Here is a 19355-nt window from a genome sequence, read left to right on the forward strand (position 1 = left end):
TGTGCAGGAGGCAGCTGATCAATGATTCTATCATCATTGATGTTACTATCTCTCCCCCTTCCTCTCTGAAATCAATACAAATATATTCTTTTTTTAAAAAGGGAAAGGTGGAGGCTAGCTGGATTGCTCAGTGGATAGAGCGTTGCCCTGTGGACTGAAGGGCCTCCGGTTCGATTCCGCTCAAGGCATGCATGCTCAAGGCATACATCTCGTTGCAGGCTCGATCCCTGGCCCATCGGGAAGCATGCAAGAGGCAATCCCCTCCTCTCCCACTCTCTAAAAACCAGTGGGAAAATACCCTCTGGGGAGGATTAACAAAAACAAAGGAGGGGGATACTGCTATCTTCCTTGGGAGAGTTAGGTTAGTGCCAGTCAACTGAAGTTAACCAAAGTGAATTCCAGCTCCCATGCAAAAAGCGTGCTGAGCTGCCTTTTGCCACTGGGCTCATATTCTCATCTGTAATACCGTGCAATGCATTCCTCAAATACCTCTGTTAGAATTGCCTACAGTCTTCAGTACGTAATGTGCTGTATAGGTTGCAGCCCAGGAGCTGGAGGGGAACAGAACTTGCCACCTCACAATATGCCCATTTGGCATGAGGATTATTTTAGGCTGGTTAAAGAAATAGCAGACATGGGGGAAGCTCTGAACCAAGCAGAGGTTACCCTCTGTAGGACATTTACTTTTGTAAACTGGAAATCTCCATTGGTAAGGACCAGGAAGAGAGGGATGACCTTACCTGGGAACTCAATGGAGACAAGGACTTCACACCCTTACCCTTGTTCACTGTGCTATTCCTGGTGATCTGTAACTGACCCCCCTCCCACACCACCACCAAACCCGGTCTTCGATCTTCAACTGAAGAAGGTATCCAAGGTTGGCTTCAACTATATTACAAGGACTAGCTCATAAGCAACACAATTTTATAGGATCAATTTAGTGGGGTTGATTGAGCACCAATTAGGTGCCATGCTAAGCATCTTCACAACCATTTTGATGAATTATTGTTTTCCTGGGCCTCTTCCTTATATACAGGAATACTTTTTTTCCCCTTCCTGTCATTCTTTTATTATGGCGATGTGTCAGCCAAGAACCCAGAAGGGTAGAGGAAAAATTATTTTTCCTTCCCTACACAACAGGCTGTGTAGTGGGCTGTACCACCTAGGTTTGTGTCAAGTAGTTTGCACAATGAAAACACCTACCAACGCATTTCTCAGAGCATATCTCCACTGTTGGGTGGTGCATGACTGTATTTGTATTTATTCCCTATGTATCAGTGCTATCCCATAGATACAGTGGTCGGCAAACTCGTTAGTCAACAGAGCTAAATATCAACAGTACTTCAAAATAGACTTGCCCAGGCCGAAAACCGACTTCTGCACGTGGGCCACGAAGTTTCAATCGCACTGTACGCGTGCCCGCACGTGATATTTTGTGGAAGAGCCACACTCAAGGGGCCAAAGAGCCACATGTGGCTCATGAGCCGCAGTTTGCTGACCACGGCCATAAAACTTTCAAGGAAAATGTTCTCGCCTGTGCAGCTCAGCTTGGTAGTCACACAACTGTGTTGGGTAGGGCAGATACAAAATAGGGCAACTGGACAGTAAATCTCAAGTTCCTTCTGCTATAAAAATTTGTGTAACTTTCCCCTCAATTAACAGTCTAGTGTGGTAAGATGCCACCAGTACTCAGCAGGGGGAGTATCTCCCCCACCCCCAGCAGATGGCTGGGACATCTAGGTTGGCTGAGAAGACTGGCATGAAGAGATGCCCTTACCAGAGCAAGTGAGGTGCCTATAGAAAGGCAGAAACGGCCCTAGCCGGTTTGGGTCAGTGGATAGAGCCTCCACCTGTGGACTGAGGGTCCTAGGTTCAATTCTGGTCAAGGGCATGTACCTTGGTTGCAGGCACATCCCCAGTGGGGGGGGTGCAGGAGGCAGCTGATCAATGTTTCTCTCTCATTGATATTTCTAGCTCTCTATCCCTCTCCCTTCCTCTCTATAAAAAATCAATAAAAGTATATTTAAAAAAAAAAAAGGCAGGGATGGGGGAATGAACTGAACTCCCAAGTGGAATTCTGCATTGGATATGAAGACTAAGGGACTTGAACATCCCAGGACTTTGGTATCTGTGGGTGGTCCTGGAGCCTATACCAGCTGTACATACACAGGCACCATCCCACAGAATTTTCTTTGACAGTGGAAATGTCCTATCACGTTGTAGCCCAATGGTAGGAACTGAAAGCCCACTTGTTGGCTTTCGTTGAAGGGCAGACACATTGAAGACTTCAAAGCCATGTTTTGAGCCCCATTAGGACAGTTACTAGGGAGCATAACTGGGACTTATTTTCCCCAGGAGGCAGTACTGACTTGTGGTTGAAGCCAGATGAAGCCCGTGGGGTTTAGGGCCCTTGCCCCCTAATCTTATCTAAGCTACAGATTGATATTAAAATCCCTGCCCTATCTGGTCTGGCTCAATGGATAAGAGGGTTGGCCTGCAGACTGAAGGGTCCAGGGTTTGCTTCCCGTCAAGGGCACATGCCCAGGTTGTGGGTTCGATCCCCAGTTGGGGGTGTGCAGGAGGCGGCCAATCAATGATTCTCTCTCATCATCGGTGTTTCTCTCCCTCTCTAAAATCAATAAAAATATATTAAAATTCCTTTCCCAGCCCAGTCATGCCCTTAGTTGCTGACTTCAGACTCCACCCAGGCCATCTTTCTTTCTACTCAAGATTATTGATAGTATACATTTCCCCTGCTCTAACCAGCAGCAAAAGAATTGAAATAAAGACAAACTCATTGATACCCTACACAACCAATGGTCCCAAAACTCCCCATCTCAGCTGTGCCCACACACTCTACTCCTCGGGGGTGCAGGGAAAGGGGCCAGGTCTGCTCCCACCTACCTTCCCACCCATCCACACTAACCCCAGAGTGGTGGCTTATGCAAGGGCTTTAAATCCAGACTGGCAGTGGGTTTGGGGTGTTCCCTGTATTTCTTTTAGCCAAAGACTACCGCAAAAGATAGCAATCCTTGAAACCTTAAATTCCATGACCATTGTTTATTAGAAAGGTGAACCCAGATGAGCTTATCGGTAAGACTTCTGGTAGCGAGCACGGGCACCAGGACCACCAAACTTTTTGGATTCACAGCGACGGGGATCAGCTACCAGCAGGGTCCGGTCATACTGGATAAGGATGTCTTTGATCTCCTTCTTGGAAGCTTCATCCACATCTGGGGTAAGAAATGGGATAAAGATTTAGATGACCGCGGAAGCATTCGCCTACTGTCTGGAGCTAAATGCCAGAGCTGGCACTTGACTTGCACCCACCCCCACGCCGATGGGAAGGACCCACTCACTCACATTTCTGGTAATAGGCCACCAGGGCTTTGGAAATGGACTGGCGGATTGCTGTGAGAAAAAAACACAAAATAAGGTATATTAGTTTTTTGGGTTTTTTTTAAAATATATTTTATTGATTTTTTACAGAGAGGAAGGGAGAGAGATAGAGAGTTAGAAACATCGATGAGAGAGAAACATCGATCAGCTGCCTCCTGCACATCCCCCACTAGGGATGTGCCCGCAACCAACGTACATGCCCTTGACCGGAATCGAACCTGGGACCTTTCAGTCCGCAGGCCGACGCTCTATCCACCGAGCCAAACCGGTTTCGGCAAGGTATATTAGTTTTAAGAAGATCCAGGAGTAGGACCTTGCTCTCAGAGCCACCTCCCACCCATGTTGCCCAGGTCCTTGGACTTACCATAAATCTGGGCCACATGACCACCACCCTTCACACGGACTCGGATGTCCACGCCAGCAAATCGCTCCTTCCCAAGAAGCAGAACAGGTTCCAGCAGCTGGAGGAATTGGGGGGGGGGGGGGGGGGCAAAATGATAGAATTTTAGACCACAATCTGGACGACTGAGCCACTTCATTGAGCATCCTTCTCTCTCTTCATGTAGCTTCTGCCACCACTGACCTCAAAGTACTAGTGGCTGTGGGAGGGTTGAGCTATCACTACACAGCCAGGAACAGGGAGGAATGGAAGACCGATGAGATTGTTCAAAGAAACCTAAGAAGGCAACCTCCCTGCATCTCAGATTCCCCATCTCAGACTGGTTCTTAAGACTTCTGACTTTTAGCTCAATAGTAAGGAAACCTTTGCTGCTACCAAAGCTGCCTCAAACAACAAAAGGCACTCTAGGGCTATATCAGGTGCCTTTTCTGGGTTCCCCACCTGAGTTCTCCATCCTCCCTTTGAGGCCCACAGATTTCCAAAGGAATTACAACCACACCCTCATTTTGCCAGGAATAAGTATCTTGCATGTGCTTGGACACATTTATTTTACCTACTTTAGGTCTCAGATCACAGGTCTCCCTTCAAACTGCCCCCCATCCTGCCCTGACCCACTCAGATGCCAGAATCCTTGCCTGGGTCCCCCCATCCCAACTCCAAATACTCTGGGAGTAGTGTCTGGTATTAGATCCATTCTGTTTGCCCCAGTAGACTGACAGCTCTTTGAGGGCAGGGCCTGGGGCCTTCTGGATCACTGTTGTCCCCAGCACTCACAGGCTGTGCATACAAAGCCTTCAAATAAACTGAAAGAGTAAACCACAATACGTAACGTCTGCTATACCAAGTATCTTAGACCCTACCTCTAAATTCTAACTAACCCCGAAATGTGGATGTTATTCTTTACATTTAAAAGTAATAGACTTTATGGAAGATATTCTAATTTATCCTCACAACAGCTCTTGAAGGTAAAACTTATCCCCATTTTACAGATGATGAACTCAACCAAGGAAGAGTAGTTAGTTGTCTCAACATAGGCTATCAGAGACAGAAATCACACTCCAATCTCAAAGGAACTGAGGCCCCAACAGAGAGGAGCCCCTTCTCAGCCAAGCAAAATAAACCCAAATTCCATTCCTGTTCTTTTAAATCTTACTGAGTACCTACAAAGTCCAGAGGAGTGGAAACTGTTATCCCTCATTAACTAATTTTGAGAAATCAGGCCAAAAAAACTCTTGTCTCTTGTCCCCAATTGAGTGGGCTTCCAAATATCCGTTTTCAAAGCACCTTCTCAATCTTCAATATTCACTTGATTAAATTTATTGGGGTAATATTGGTTAATAAATTGTTTCAGGTGTACAATTCTGTCGTGCCATCTGCACATTAGACTGTGTGCTCACCACCCCACGCCGAGTCTCCTTCCATCACTACTTATCCTTTTACCCTCTTCTTCCTCCCCCTCTAATCACCCAGGTTTTCACTCACTCTAAGCTTTTATCACATCTTCTGTACCCCCAAACCCCACACCATCGCCAAATACCCCATTTTTCTGATCCCAATTCAGCTTCTAAACAGCCCTGTTGATACCAGATTCCTCAGTTTCCAAGATCAACGAACTCCAAACCTGCTTATTTCAACATCTCTGCCCAGTCCCCCACTCAACCCAAACGCCCGTCGTCAGTGCCAGCACCTTGTACTGAAGCGTCCGCGGCTCGATCATCTCCAGGGGCCGTCCGTTCACCTTTATGAGGCCGTTGCCCCGTTTGCAGTGCGCCACGGCTGTGGCCGTCTTCTACAGAAAGCGAGGGGAGAGACGAGGGCCACGTGAGACCACGGTTCCGGCTCCCGTGTAGGCCCAGGAACCTGCCATCGACCTCTTCCAGACCCCGGCTCCCCCGACCCCTCTCCCCGGCTCCCCGCCCACCTTGCGTCCGAAGACCTGCACAGACTGCAGAGGACCCTTGGACGGCATGACTGCGGGCGTGCACAGAGCTCCTCACCGCGCGGCGCCGACACCGGAAAAGGAAAACGCGGGGCCACCCCGGCGCCTTTACAGGGTGTGCGCAGGCGCCTTGAGCACAGCGTCGCGACGAGGAGCTTTACGGCTGTGGCGGCAGGAGGGCGGATCCCACGAGCGGTGGGCGGGACCTGGAACGGAAGGGGCGGGCCTGAAGGGTGTGGTGCGGCCAAAGAAGGGTGAGGAGCACACGCCGTTCTTCACATCTTCAGCCCCCATTGGTCACAGTTCTCATTTGCATGCCGGTCTTTACTAATCTCCCTCCTCCTACCCCAGCGAACACCGACCCCAAGCCCCCGAGGAAGAGGCCCTTCTTAACCCTCCTCACCCGCAGACTTCCTCCCCAAAGCCTCCCCCACCAGAATCTCCCCTCCGGAGCCGGCAATCAGGCAGGACTCCCAGGTTGTGGATTCAGAGTCCTCCTGCCCGCTGGACCCACCTTGGAGAGTCCTCTCCCAGAGTCCTTTTACTCCTGGAGGCCCCTCTCCTAGAACCCACCTTTCACCAGGGTCTCCCTCCAGAATCCTCTCAGAAGACCACTCCCCTGCCTGCTTCTTGGGGTCCCTCACTCTGGATTCCTTTCCCTTCATCTCCCTCCACTCAGGGGCTTTCTCCCCCATCGTTCCCCCCCACAATCTCCTCAGAACCCCCTCCTCCGGAATCTCCCTTTCCCCTAATACACCTTCTAGAACCAGCCCCCTAGAATCTCCTTTCACAAAATCTTCCTCTCTCTCAGAGCCCTCTCCCTCAAAATCGACCATCCTTAAGAATTTATTTCCCTTCAGAGCCTCCTTTCCCCAGCCACCGGTGTCCTTGGAATTCCTCTCCCAGAATCCTCCTTTCCTTAGAGACCTGCCTCCGGAATCTCCCTCAGGCTCCCTACCCGGAATCCCTAGATCATCTCCGCGTTCTCCGCCCCCAGGCCTCGCTCCACAGAATTTTCCGGCCCCAGTGCCCCCCGCCCCCACCCCCTCCCATCTGAGCAACCTCAGGAGGGGGTCACCTGCCTTGTTCCCCCCACTCAGGATGCTCCCTTCCCAGCCAGGAGGCTCCTCTAGGCTGTGTGGAGGGAGCCCACTGTTGCCTCAGTTTCTCTGGCAGCACTGGGCCTCGGGTCCAGGGTTCAAAGGGGTGTGGTAATTCACCTTTTGCCTGGAGGCCTGAGATGAGGCAGAGGTTGGTGGGCCTAGAGTCCAGCTCCAAAAGGGCAAGAGAGTGAGAGGGAAAGGGGCAGGAGGAAGGGGGCACCCACTGCATGACCTGGAGGGACACACAGACATAACAGCCCTAGAGAGGACAGGCACACGTGGAGCAGAAAGACAGGGGCCAAGGGAGAAGAGGAGGAGAAAGGAGACACCTGTCAGTCAGAAAAGACAAGCGATGGAGATTCCGAGACAGGGACAGGCAGGCACAGAGACCCAAGATCCGTGGGACAAGTAGAAGCAGAAAGGAGAGCAAAGACCCCCGTTATGCACCTTCAGACACGGATAAGGCCTGGCACAGGATGCCCACACTCACACCACACGCTGCTATCTTATGGGCCCGTTTGGGAGCGGAGGAGGCTCCAAACTCTCCAGGCTGATCCTCATGTACTAATCAAGTCTCCTATCTGCCTTGGCGGGGGTGGGGGTGGGGGTGGAGGGGGGGGTGGGGGTGGAGGGGGGGTGGGGGGGGGTCAGTAAGCCCCCAGACTTAGGCCCTCTCTACTCTAGAGTCACAGTCTCCCCCTGCCTCTTGGAGAGCATTCCCTGAGTATCTGTGGACTGAGTGGAGCTGGACAGGGAAGGAATGGGGCAGTTCCCTTCACCCCCTCCAGTCTTCCAACTTGCTCCCTCTCTCTGTACCTCTTGCTTCCGGGACCCTGGGCCACGGGACTAGAGAAAGCCTGGGGATAGGCAGGGTGCCCATGCGGCCTCTCTGGATCATTCTCCTGCTGGTAAGGCCTTCAGGGGGCCCAGGACCACCCCTCTGTCCTCAGGAGCCTTTCTACTTCCTGGTTGCCATCATGAAGATGCTGGTGAGGAGCAGGAGGGGAGAGTCAGCAATCAGGGGCAGGGAGGGGAAGCAGGGCATGTCTGAGGAAGCTCAGGCTCTCCCACTCCAAGATCTGATTCTCCTTCCTACCTCAGAATTGTAGTGAAACAAAAATGATGGCAGTCTCTGCACCCCAGATGATCTCTTGGTGAGTATTTCATTAGCTTCTTAGTGAAGTTGGAAGTTTAGGAAGAATCCACGAGGCTTGGAAGACACGACTGTTAGCAGCAGAGGCATTGGCACTAGCGTTCTGGGTGTCCAGTCCATGACCCAGCCCCAGCCTTGACAAATATATTCTGTTCACTGCTGTCTCTGAAGTCTAGAACAACGATGGCACACAATAACAAATAATGATGACGATTATAGCCACACGTAAATAGTGTTTACTCTGTGCCAGATACTGGTCTAAATGCTTTAAGTATATTAGCTTATTTAACTCTTCAAACTGATCCTCTAAGGTGGACAGGGCCATCGTGTGTGTGTGTGTGTGTGTGTGTGTGTGTGTGCCTTGTGTGTATGGATGTGAAGGTTGTACACTGCACAAGGATCCCACATACACAAGGATAGGATTCACATCCTGGACATAGTAGTCGATTTTCAGCAGATGGCAGTAAATATCTTTTTTTTTCTAACAAAATAGCACTTGGAAATGTTTTAAGGAATGGATGCCCTTTTCTAACGTACACAGGTACAGTATGGGCTAGTGTCAGCCCTCCAAATAGGGATTATTGCCCCGCCGGCAGAGCTCAGTGGTTGAGCGTCGACCTATGAACCAGGAGGCCACAGTTCAATTCCTGGTCAGAACGCATGCCCAGGTTGTGGGCTTGATCCCCAGTGTAGGGCATGCAGGAGGCAGCCGACTAGTGACTCTCATCATTGATGTTTCTCTCCCTCTCCCTTCTTCTCTGAAATAAATAAAACTATATATATATATATTTTTAAAAAAAATTGGGATTATTCAGAGCTCCCTTTTTTTTTCTTTCTTTTTTTTTAAATTTATTGCTTAAAGTATTACAAAGGGTATTACATATGTGTCCATTTTATCCCCCCGCCCTAGACAGTCCCCTAGCCTCCCCTATCCCCCAATGTCTTATGTCCACTGGTTATGCTTATATGCATGCATACAAGTCCTTTAGTTGATCTCTTACCCCCCTACCTCCTGCCCCCCAACCCTCCCCGGCCTTCCTGCTGCAGTTTGACAATCTGTTTGAGGCAGCTCTGCCTCTGTATCTATTATTGTTCAAAAGTTTATAATGGTCTCTATTATCCATGAATGAGTGAGATCATGTGGTATTTTTCCTTCATTGACTGGCTTATTTCACTTAGCATAATGCTCTCCAGTTCAGAGCTCCCTTTTATGGATGAGAAAACTGATACCCAAAGAGGTGAAATGGACTTGTTCCAGGCCAGAAGTCAGAAACCTTGGGGGTGGGAATTTGGGATCAGGCCCTTGCCCAGACACACCAAGTCACTCTGTCCCCACAGGTGTGTCCTGCTGAGACTCCAAGCTGCTTCCGGCTGGAGCTATGTTGGGTTTGAGGAGGGCCCATCTGTGGGGACTGCTGTGTTCAGGCTACAGCGGCAGCTGGATGCCCTGGGGTCCCGGCTGTGGGTGACAGCCCACGGCCCTTGTCCACCTTGTGAAGACTATCCTCAGAGACCAGTCCCTCTTTTCCTGGCCAGACTCTTGGAGTTATTACAGGAAGCTTGTGCTCAGGACCTGCCCTCAGATAAGCCTTAAAGGACAGACTCCCTGGTACCAAACCCTAAGCCTTCTCCTTCTAGACCAGAGATGCCCCTGGAGCACTAGAAGCCAAGGGGGAGAGGAGAGAAGATGGGAAATATGATGAGATCTGAAGCCTGAAGTTTCTGAACTACTGGAGCAAGAGATTGGATAACTGGCCCCACCTGCCGCTGTTCTGCCTCTTTCAGATACTCCCTCCTCTCTCCTCTTCCAGGAAGGGACAGAACACTGCACAGGTGCCTTTTTTTTAAACAGGTGCCTTTTTTTTCCCCCAATTGATTTTTTACAGAGAAGAAGGGAGAGGAATAGAGTTAGAAACATCGATCACTTGCCTCTCGCACGCCCCCTACTGGGGATGTGCCCGCAACGAAGGTACATGCCCTTGACCGGAATCGAACCTGGGACCCTTGAGTCCGCAGGCCGATGCTCTATCCACTGAGCCAAACCGGTTAGGGCCATTTTATTATTTTTAAAAATATATTTCTTTGTTGATTTCAGAGAGGAAGGAAGAGGTAGAGAGAGATAGAAACATCAATGATGAGAGAGGATCGTTGGTTGGCTGCCTCCTGCACGCCCCCTACTGGGGATGGAGCCCGCAACCCGGGCATGTGCCCTTGGTCAGAATCGAACCCGGGACCCTTCAGTCTGCAGGCTGACATTCTCTCCACTGAACCAAACTGGCTAGGGCAGTGGTCAGCAAACACATTAGTCAACAGAGCCAAATATCAACAGTACAACGGTTGAAATTTCTTTTGAGAGCCAAATTTTTTTTTAAATATATTTTATTGATTTTTTACAGAGAGGAAGAGAGAGAGATAGAGAGCCAGATGAGAGAGAAACATAGATCAGCTGCCTCCTGCACACCCCCCACTGGGGAAGTGCCCGCAACCCAGGTACATGCCCCTGACCGGAACCGAACCCGGGACCCTTCAGTCCACAGGCCCACGCTCCATCCATTGAGCCAAACCGGCTTCGGCGAGAGCCAAATTTTTTAAACTTAAACTATATAGGTAGGTACATTGTTATTAACTTAATTAGGGTACTCCTAAGCTGGCTTTTGCTAAAAACGTCCTCAATCTGAGGGGTCGACCTCAGTGAACGTACCCCCACTTCTTCTAATGCCACTTCTTAAAAATAGACTCGCCCAGGCAGAAAACCGACTTCTGCGCATGGGCCATGAAGTTTCAATCGCACTGTACGTGCGTGCCCTCACGTGGTATTTTGTGGAAGAACCACGCTCAAGGGGCCATAGAGCCGCATGTGGCTCACGAGCCGCGGTTTGCCGACCACTGGACTAGGGCGATCTTTATTTTATTATTATTTTTTGTATAGTGTTTTTTAATTTTAATTTTTTTGTTAATCCTCACCCAAGGATATTTTTCCATTGATTTTTAGAGAAAGTGGAAGGGAGGGGGAGTGACAGAGAGAGACACATTGACTGGTTGAATCAAACCTACAACTGAGGTACGTGCCTTTGACCAGGAATTGCACCCCTGATGTGACCCTTCAGTCCACCAGCCGATGCTCTAATCACTGAGCCAAACCTGCCAGGGCTCAGTGCGTTTTGACAAACTTTTACGACAGGTAGCCACATTTCCATCACTCCAGCGCGTCCCTCACATTCCTTTGAAGTCAGTCTCCACCTCCAGTCCTAGGCACTGACTAATCTGCGTTCTGTCTGTAAAGATTAATTTTGTTTCCTCTAGAATTTCATATGAATGGAAATTCATATCCTAATGCTGGCTTCTTTCACTCAGCATAATGCTTCTGAAATGTATTCAAGTGTGTATCAGTAGCTTGTTACTACTGCACTGCATGGATGTGCAGCAACTATTTATCCATTCTCCTTACAATGGATATTGGTTGTTTCCAGTTTGGGGCTATCATGTATATCTCTCTCTCTGATATTTTTTTTTTTGTGTGTGTGAGAAGGAGTAATGTAGATTTCTTTATTTGGGGCTCCAGACAAGCCATTCCATACTGAGCCAGACCCTTAACATAAGGACAAGGAGAAGTCTGAATGGGGATTTTTTCTCAACACTTTCTCATACTGTCAAGGAAAAAAGAAGCTGATGCTTAATTTAGGTTTGAATGAGGGGGTGGGATGGATGGTGGTGGTCGAAGTCATGAGGAACAGGGTGTTGTCATAGTGCTGGCAGTGTATAATAATGAATTTGATTTCATTTTTACATGGTAGAATATTGAATATTGTTTTTTTTTTAAATTTATTGCTTAAAGTATTACAAAGGGTATTACATATGTGTCCATTTTATCCCCCCGCCCTAGACAGTCCCCTAGCCTCCCCTATCCCCCAATGTCTTATGTCCACTGGTTATGCTTATATGCATGCATACAAGTCCTTTAGTTGATCTCTTACCCCCCTACCTCCTGCCCCCCCAACCCTCCCCGGCCTTCCCGCTGCAGTTTGACAATCTGTTTGAGGCAGCTCTGCCTCTGTATCTATTATTGTTCAAAAGTTTATAATCTCTCTGATATTTTTATGTATTCTGATGTGCTGCTAGGGCTGAGAGTTGAGAACCACAGATACACCAGGGAAGAATTCGCCACAGGGAGAAAATCAGTGTTCCTTCTCTTTCCTGCAGTAAATGTCTTTCTGCAGAAGTGTCAATAGGCATTTTATACGTGAAATCTTATTATTTTTTAAAATTTTATTTATTTTCCCTTTATTAAGATATTACACGTTTTTATTATTTTTTAACTATCTTTTTATTGATTTCAGAGAGGGAGGGAGAGGGAGAGAGAGAAACATTAATGATGTTAAAGAATCATGGATCGGCTGCCTCCTGCTCGCCCCCTACTGGGGATCGAGCCCACAACCCCGGCATGTGCCCTGACTGGGAATGAATCCAGGACCCTTCAGTCCACAGGCCGACGCTCTATGCACTGAGCCAAACCAGCACGTGAAATCTTATTTTAATCCTCATGCACAGATATGTTTTTATTGATTTTTTTTTAGAGAGAGTAGAAGGGGAGGAGAGGGTGGAGAGAGAGAGAAAGAGAAAGACAGGAAGGAAGCATGAAATCTTACTTTAAAGAGCTGCTGTGTGAAGGAAGCAAGCTTACAGAAAGGGCACCATTTCTCTAGGAGGGGACTGTTGGGTTGGGAGTTTGTACTCATGCAGAGATACATCCATGTGCTTTGACTCTGGTAATTGCCTTGTGAGCCTGTAACGGCACTCCATTCCCCCGTAACTAACTAGATGTACAGTAAATTTCTGTAAATTGAATCCATGCTTATGAATTAGCATGTGTTCTGAAAGCTTCAAAAGTTTTTTTTGCCATCAGGTTAATTTTTCATATCTCTCCCTCATGCCTGGTTCTCTCTGACACCTCCTGACGAATTATTACTGGACTAATACATAAATTCACATTTAATCAACTTAGGGACACTGCAAACAAAAACAAGGGCTTTGAAGTCACCCAAACTTGGGGAGGAATCTTGGGTCTGCCACTTTCCGGTTAGTTAATTTTTCTGACTCCAGTTTCCTCGTCTGCAAAATGGGGCTACCTGCCTCCTAGGAACGTTTTAGAAGGACCCATGAGATGAGGTATAACTTATTTGCTAATTTGTTTTGCTAATTCCCTGCGTTCCCTTCTTACGCATGGCACGCCGCGTTAGTGGTCTGGCTACATTCAAGCACTTATTCTGGGCTGGAAAAGTCCCGGGCCCAGAGGGAATAATTTACCTCCCGTTCGACTCTCCCAAGATGTCGGCTCCAGCTTCCACATGAAGACAGCTGTGCCGCTCTCAAGATGGCGACAGGAAGTGCGTCATTAGGATGCGCCCCGGAAATTTCGCGTTAGGCGAAGCCAACGAGCAGATTCTCGCGAGAGGTTACGTCAGTCCCATCCGGGCGTCGTGTGAACTGCAGCTGGTTCCGAAGGCGGAGGTGGGACTGGAGGGGTGCGGGGTAGGTTGGGTGGCGACAGAGCAAGCCCGGGGGTCGCCGGGAGCTAGGGAGACAGGGAGACCGGGTTTCGGGGTTCTGGAGGTGTAGCGGGTGGTGCAAGGAGGGACCTTTCGGGTTCACGGTTGCCAGAATGAGGCTGCCGGAAGTGCGCTAAGAGGCTTTTTTTTTTTCTCTCTGGGGAAACAGGCTGGGGGGTGGGGGGGATTGGGGGGTTCGCTGAGCCCGCCGTCTTTTCCCCGCAAGAACAGAATATGTCGGACAGCGAGGACAGCAATTTCTCTGAGGAGGAGGACAGCGAGCGCAGCAGTGACGGCGAGGAGGCCGAGGTCTGTGGCTGGGACGCGGGGGGAGGCATTGAGGCGGGGACAGGACCCGGGCAGAAAGGCCCCATGGGAGCTGGGGGGGATCAAAATGAGCCCTGGTTTATGGGACTTTCAGGTTGTCGGGGGAGAGTAGGAGGCAAGCAAGGGACAGGTACTGAGCCAGGGATGCTCCAGGCACAGTGAGGTGACGGTGATGTGGTGAAAATGTTACGGGTTCACTCAGCGAGATAGACCACCGACTCAGAATTTAAATGTAAGAGCCTTTATGAAGCTGGCCAGCTGACCACAGTCACAGCACCCTGCCGAAGCAGGGCTGATCTGCAGCGCTGACTGCAAGAGTTACATTCTATTATTGAATTCTGTGGAGGCCCAGAGAAAAATGTGTCTTTCAAAGTCTGGGCCCCCAATATGGAGGAAACTCTCTTTATTTATACTTTTCCCAGTCCTTTGTCTCCCAGATTTGGAATGAGACTTCCGGGCCTTCTGAGAAAGAAGGCCTGGCCTGATGTCAGTACCTTCCTATGTATGTGTTTTAGGGACAGACAGCAGAGCATGACCCGTCTGGCCAAAGCGCCAGATATGCAGCCCAGCACAAAAGGACCGGGCATACAGTAAGCACTCGTTATTAGGTTTTATTTTTAGGCATGCCCAGTCATGCCAGAAACACATTTTTAGTGTATAGAGCAGGGGTGGGCGAACTTTTTGACTCGAGGGCCACAATGGGTTCTTAAACTGGACCAGAGGGCCGGAACAAAAGCATGGATGGAGTGTTTGTGTGAACTAATATAAATTCAAAGTAAACATCATTCCATAAAAGGGTACAGTCTTTTTTTTTTTTGTTTTAGTTTTATTCATTTCAAACAGGCCGGATCCGGCCCGCAGGCCGTAGTTTGCCCACGGCTGGTAGTATGTGTTAAGCACAATTCTTTGCCCCTGTCAACAAACATTTAAAAAAATCTTTGTCCTTGTGGGGAAAAAAAACACTTTGGCCTTGTGAATGTACATAAATATAATTGATGAGTAAATCATTTAGTAAGCTAGAAGGTATTCTGAAGTAGAGGAGGGGAATAGGAATCCTGGTTGCACTTTGAATAGGGTGGTCAGGGTGAGCATGAGTGGGTGACTTTTGACAAAAGACTTGGAGTGGAGGTGTAAGTCCTGTCATATGGAAGTGTTCCCGTAAGGAGAAACAGCACGTGCAAAGTTGGGAGCGTGTCTGTGATGTTCAAGAAGTAACAAGAAGGCCAGTTGGGCAGATCAGAGTGAGTTCAACAATAAGAGAAATAAGAAGAATCAGATGGTATATAGGATCTTGAAGGCTGTGGTGAGGAACTTGGCCGTAACTGAGTGAGACGGAGCCATGAGAGTTTTGAGCGAAGGAGGGATGTGATCTAATGTTTTGAAAGGATCAGCCGGTTTTTGGGTCTGTTGACTGTCTCGTTTCAGGAACTGTTAAACATTTCCTGGGATATAACTGATTTCAGATATTCTCTTATTCACTGTTATCCTCTCTTATTTTTTTAAAATATATTTCTTTATTGATTTCAGAAAGGAAGGGAGAGGAGAGAGAGAGAGAAACATCAATGATGAGAGAGAATCATTGATCGGCTGCCTCCTGCAGCCCCCTACTGGGGATCGAGCCCACAACCCAGGCATGTGCCCTTGACTGGTATCAAACCTGGGACCCTTCATTCCGCAGGCTGATGCTCTATGCACTGAGCCAAGCCGGCTAGGGCCTCTTTATTTCTTTTGTTTATTTCTGATTTACTGATTTGTTGAACAAGTAAATGTTTGAGCATTTACACTATTCCAGATACATCCTAGGTGTTGGAGAGAGAGTGGAACAAGGCAAATCTTTGCTTTCATGGAGTTTAGTAGGCAACAGTTACAAACTAATAAAGAAGATGACATGATTATAGAGATTTCATTTGACCTACAGAAATGTAAATTTATTTTGTAAGTTGCTAACACTTGGGCGATTTCAATAAAAATCAAGATTTCCAGCTTTCTGGGAAATTGGGAGGAGCCAGCAACCTGAGACTAAGGATTGTTCTACACATTAGCTCTTTGCTCAAGAAGTGGCAGCCCTCTTTAGAGCAGGGAATTTTCTCTAGTTCCAGGATATATCAGTTGCCATTTATCCTCATGCCTGTCTTGTGGCAGATTTATTTTTATTTTTTTAAAAATATATTTTATTGATTTTTTTACAGAGAAGGAAGGAGAGGGATAGAGAGTTAGAAACATCGATGAGAAAGACATTGATCAGCTGCCTCCTGCACACCCCGAATGGGAATGTGCCCGCAATCAAGGTACATGCCCTTGACTGGAATTGAACCCGGGACCCTTCAGTCTGCAGGCCGACGCTCTATCCACTGAGCCAAACCGGTCAGGGTCTTGTGGCAGATTTAAAGAAAAGGAAAGATTTCTTATACCTGTTGATGGAGAGTAGACATTTGATTGTCAATCCCTGTGCCCTTTGGAAAGCCCTCAGCTTCCACTGAAGAGTTGGAGGAATTGGGATATCATGGTGGGGTCGGGGCAAGTGGGAAATGCCAGGAAGGGCCTTTGCTCAAAGTTGTAGTGCTGGGTCAGGGCTTCAGGATACTTTGCTTCTGGTGAAAGCCTGATGGTAATGAGACCGGGATCCTCGGTTCCTTCTCCTGGCTGGGGTAGTCTGGTTTGTACTGTGCAGGTCTCACTTCCCTAACACCACACTAGGCAGGCTCGCCTCCTGTCACTAGGTGAGGCGGAAGGGTAGTGTCTTACTGCCAGAGATAGGACTGGATGGGCTTTTCCGACAGCCAAATGTTGGCATGGTCCTTGAAGGACGGGGTCCTGTGGATAGACATGTAGGGATGGTAAATAATGGGCCACTTATTGGAGGGATCAGTTGGTTCACTATGCTCAGCTTCAGTAACTTGCTCAGTCATTCAACAAGTGTTCCTTGAGTTCCTGTCATGTCTGGATCATAGCCTTTCTCATGGAGCCCTCTGTTTTGGGGTAGAGAGTTTCATAAACAGGGATGGTTGCTGAGGGGGATGCTTAGAACAGATGGTGTAAGCACGTTCGAGTCCTGAGGTAACACAAAGATAGTAAGTAGTGGGGGCTCTCTCTTCAGGGAGTGGAAAGAAGGCTTTGCTGGGACTGTGCCAAGGGGATGATGACAGGATTTCTAGAAATTATGCTGTGATTCTTATAGTTTGAGTTGTTAAAATGTGGGGCTTTGCCCTAGCTGGTGTGGCTCAGTTGGTTGGAGCATTGTCCCGTACACTAGAAGGTGGCGGGTTCCATTCCAGTAAGGGCACATACCCAGGTTGTGGGCTCAATCCCCGGTCTGGGCGTGTGCTGGAGGCAACTGATCAATGTTTCTCTCTTCCTTCCTCTCTCTTTCAAAAAAAGTGGGGCTTTGTGGGCTAGTTAGGATTATGTGTTAAGCAAATACTTGTTTTTTCGGGGGAGGGTGATTGAATTCAACAAATATTTATTGAGTGCCCTTTATGCGTTAGATATTGTTCCAGGTACTTGGTACACAGCAGAGAACAAAACAAAGGTCCCTGCCCTCATGGAGTTTACAGCCTAGGGCTTATGACCACTTTGCCTGCTTGCTGTCTGTGACCGTGGGCAAATCTTTCCTTAGCTATCCAATGTGGGAAGAAGCAGGCCTGGACCACACATGGTAATGTATCTGGTGCACTGTAGATGCCAAACAGATACCACCTCCAACTCACTACCCAAAAATAGGTCAGGCTGGAAGTTGAGTTTTAATAATAAAATACAAGGGGGGAGGGCAGAGGGAGTCCAGCCAGGTGGTCTGGTGTGCTGCTGCGCAGGGTCTGGGCTGTCTACATAAACTGCTGCTGCTGCTCCTTGGTGGCTGCGTTACTGTCAAGGTCCTTGGCCTTCTCTGTAGCTGCCAGTGTTGTCTCCTTTGCCTTCTCCTTGCCTGTCTCAGCAAAGGTTTTGGAAGGAGCCTGGCCTTGCAGTTTGGCCAAGATGTATGCAAAACCCTTTATTGTCTTGGTCACTTTGCTTTTGAGTGGGACAAGACCAAATTCTGGAGATGCCAAATGAGCTAGTGGAGACCCAAGCTTCCTGGTGGATTTCGGTCCAGCCGCTGTTTATCAAGAGTTCACACAGTAAACAAATTGTTCCTCCACAGCCATCAGCCAGGCGTAGTTGACGTTCTAGATGACGGTGGTCATGGTCTGCTCACAGTAGAATCCTCCAGGATGTATACTGATTGAGCAACATTGGCAGGAAATACTCACTTGGCCCAGTGGGGCATCCTGTTGGTCTTGGTCAGGAATCTCTGGGACAGGAGCTTCTTCTGGTCAGGGATCACCTCCCGGAGCACTGTGTCTTCAGTCAGGACATGTTTGCTAGAGGGATTTGGGCACTGCTGCCAGAAGGCAGCGAACCCTTGGTCCCAGGAACTCCAGAGCACGCTCTGGCTCAGGAAATACTTCACCATTGTCCCAGTGGGGTAGGATCAGCACCCAAAGCAGCAACAGGGTTGCAGAGCCCACGAGGCACACAGTGGCCAAGCCACGGCTTGGGGCATGTCTGCCAGGCACATAGCTCAGCCATCACTCCACTGGGCCCCACCAGCTGCCACTGCCATGAGTTGCCAGGCACAAACATTTCTAAAGTTGTTTTCTGTCCCAGGCCTGGGCTGGGTGATGTTGGGGACTCTGTGATGCCTGAGATAGCCTGGGCCCTGCTCTCAGTAGTCAGGGCCTAGATGGAGGAAGCCCAGAGGATGTGCCTAGCTTTACTTAGGGTGTGAGGGGGAGAGGGCAGGCATGACTTCCTGGAAGGCAGTGGGTATTACTATTTTTAAGTATATTTTTATTGATATCAGAGAGGGAGGGAGAGAGAGAGAAACATCAATGATGAGAGCGAATCATTGATAGGCTGCCTCCTTCATGCCCTCCACCTGGGATCGAGCCTGCAATCCCGGGCACGTGCCCTTGACTGGAATTGAACCTGGGACCCTTCAGTCTGCAGGCCGACGCTCTATCCACTGAGCCAAACCAGCTAGGGCGGGGGTGGGTATTTTGATTGAAGTAAGAATGAGAGGCAGAGGAGAATGGTGGTGTTTTGTAAAAAATATATTTTTATTGATTCAGAGAGGAAGGGAGAGGGAGAGAAATAGAAATATCAATGATGAGAGAGAATCATCAATTGGCTGCCTCCTACATGCCCCCTACTGGGGATTGAGCCCACAACCCTGGCCTGTGCCCTGACCAGGAATAAGAATCATGATCTCCTGATCCATAGGTCAACGCTCAACAACTGAACTACACCAGGTAGGCTAAAATTATTATTATTTTTAATCCTCACCAAGGATATGTTTTTATTGATTTTAGAGAGAGGGAAACATCAGTGTGAGAGAGAAACATCGATTGATTACCTCTTGTACGTGCTGAGACCAGAGATTGAACCTGCAACCTTTTTGGTGTTGGGCTGATGCTCCAACCACTGAACCATCTGGCCAGGGCAGGGGCTT

The 19355-nt window shown here is 48.6% G+C and overlaps 2 protein-coding genes and 1 pseudogene across 6 annotated transcripts in view; 1 reads left to right on the forward strand and 2 right to left on the reverse strand.

Moving 5' to 3' along the window:
• Positions 1-3045: 3045 nt before the first annotated feature.
• RPS16 (ribosomal protein S16) lies at positions 3046-8166 on the reverse strand. Its single transcript, XM_081107550.1, has 6 exons — positions 7938-8166; positions 5721-5944; positions 5487-5588; positions 3764-3860; positions 3364-3411; positions 3046-3233 (listed from the first exon to the last, which is right to left on the reverse strand). The coding sequence occupies exons 2-6, from the start codon at positions 5766-5768 to the stop codon at positions 3088-3090; spliced, it is 441 nt and encodes a 146-aa protein (XP_080963676.1). The 5' UTR covers positions 5769-5944; positions 7938-8166; the 3' UTR covers positions 3046-3087.
• Positions 8167-13469: 5303 nt separating this feature from the next.
• The window catches only part of SUPT5H (SPT5 homolog, DSIF elongation factor subunit), a 34973-nt gene continuing 29087 nt past the window's right edge, over positions 13470-19355 (forward strand). Inside the window, exons 1-2 of one of the 4 annotated variants that reach the window (XM_081107546.1) lie at positions 13470-13502; positions 13772-13849. In XM_081107546.1, coding sequence (XP_080963672.1) covers positions 13775-13849 — 75 coding nt within the window. In that variant the 5' untranslated portion in view covers positions 13470-13502; positions 13772-13774. Of the gene's footprint in view, positions 13524-13766; positions 13850-19355 lie in introns of all 4 variants that reach the window. The other 3 variants (XM_081107547.1, XM_081107549.1, XM_081107548.1) reach the window with 3 other exon arrangements.
• On the reverse strand, positions 17689-18317 carry LOC308531356 (PRELI domain-containing protein 1, mitochondrial-like; annotated as a pseudogene). Its single transcript has one exon. The product of its transcript is annotated as a PRELI domain-containing protein 1, mitochondrial-like (transcript).

Source organism: Myotis nattereri (genome assembly GCF_964212035.1).
Source record: "Myotis nattereri genome assembly, chromosome: 15".
NCBI classification, from domain to species: Eukaryota; Metazoa; Chordata; class Mammalia; order Chiroptera; family Vespertilionidae; genus Myotis; species Myotis nattereri.

Bases quoted from the DNA above. Each gene is read 5' to 3' on its own strand.
- RPS16 (XM_081107550.1), bottom strand. From the start codon at position 5,768: ATGCCGTCCAAGGGTCCTCTGCAGTCTGTGCAGGTCTTCGGACGCAAG. The intron at 5,589-5,720 runs GTGGGCGGGGAG...CGCTTTCTGTAG, and splicing joins TGCAGGTCTTCGGACGCAAG to AAGACGGCCACAGCCGTGGC. The intron at 3,861-5,486 runs GTGCTGGCACTG...CAATTCCTCCAG, and splicing joins CGCGGACGCTTCAGTACAAG to CTGCTGGAACCTGTTCTGCT.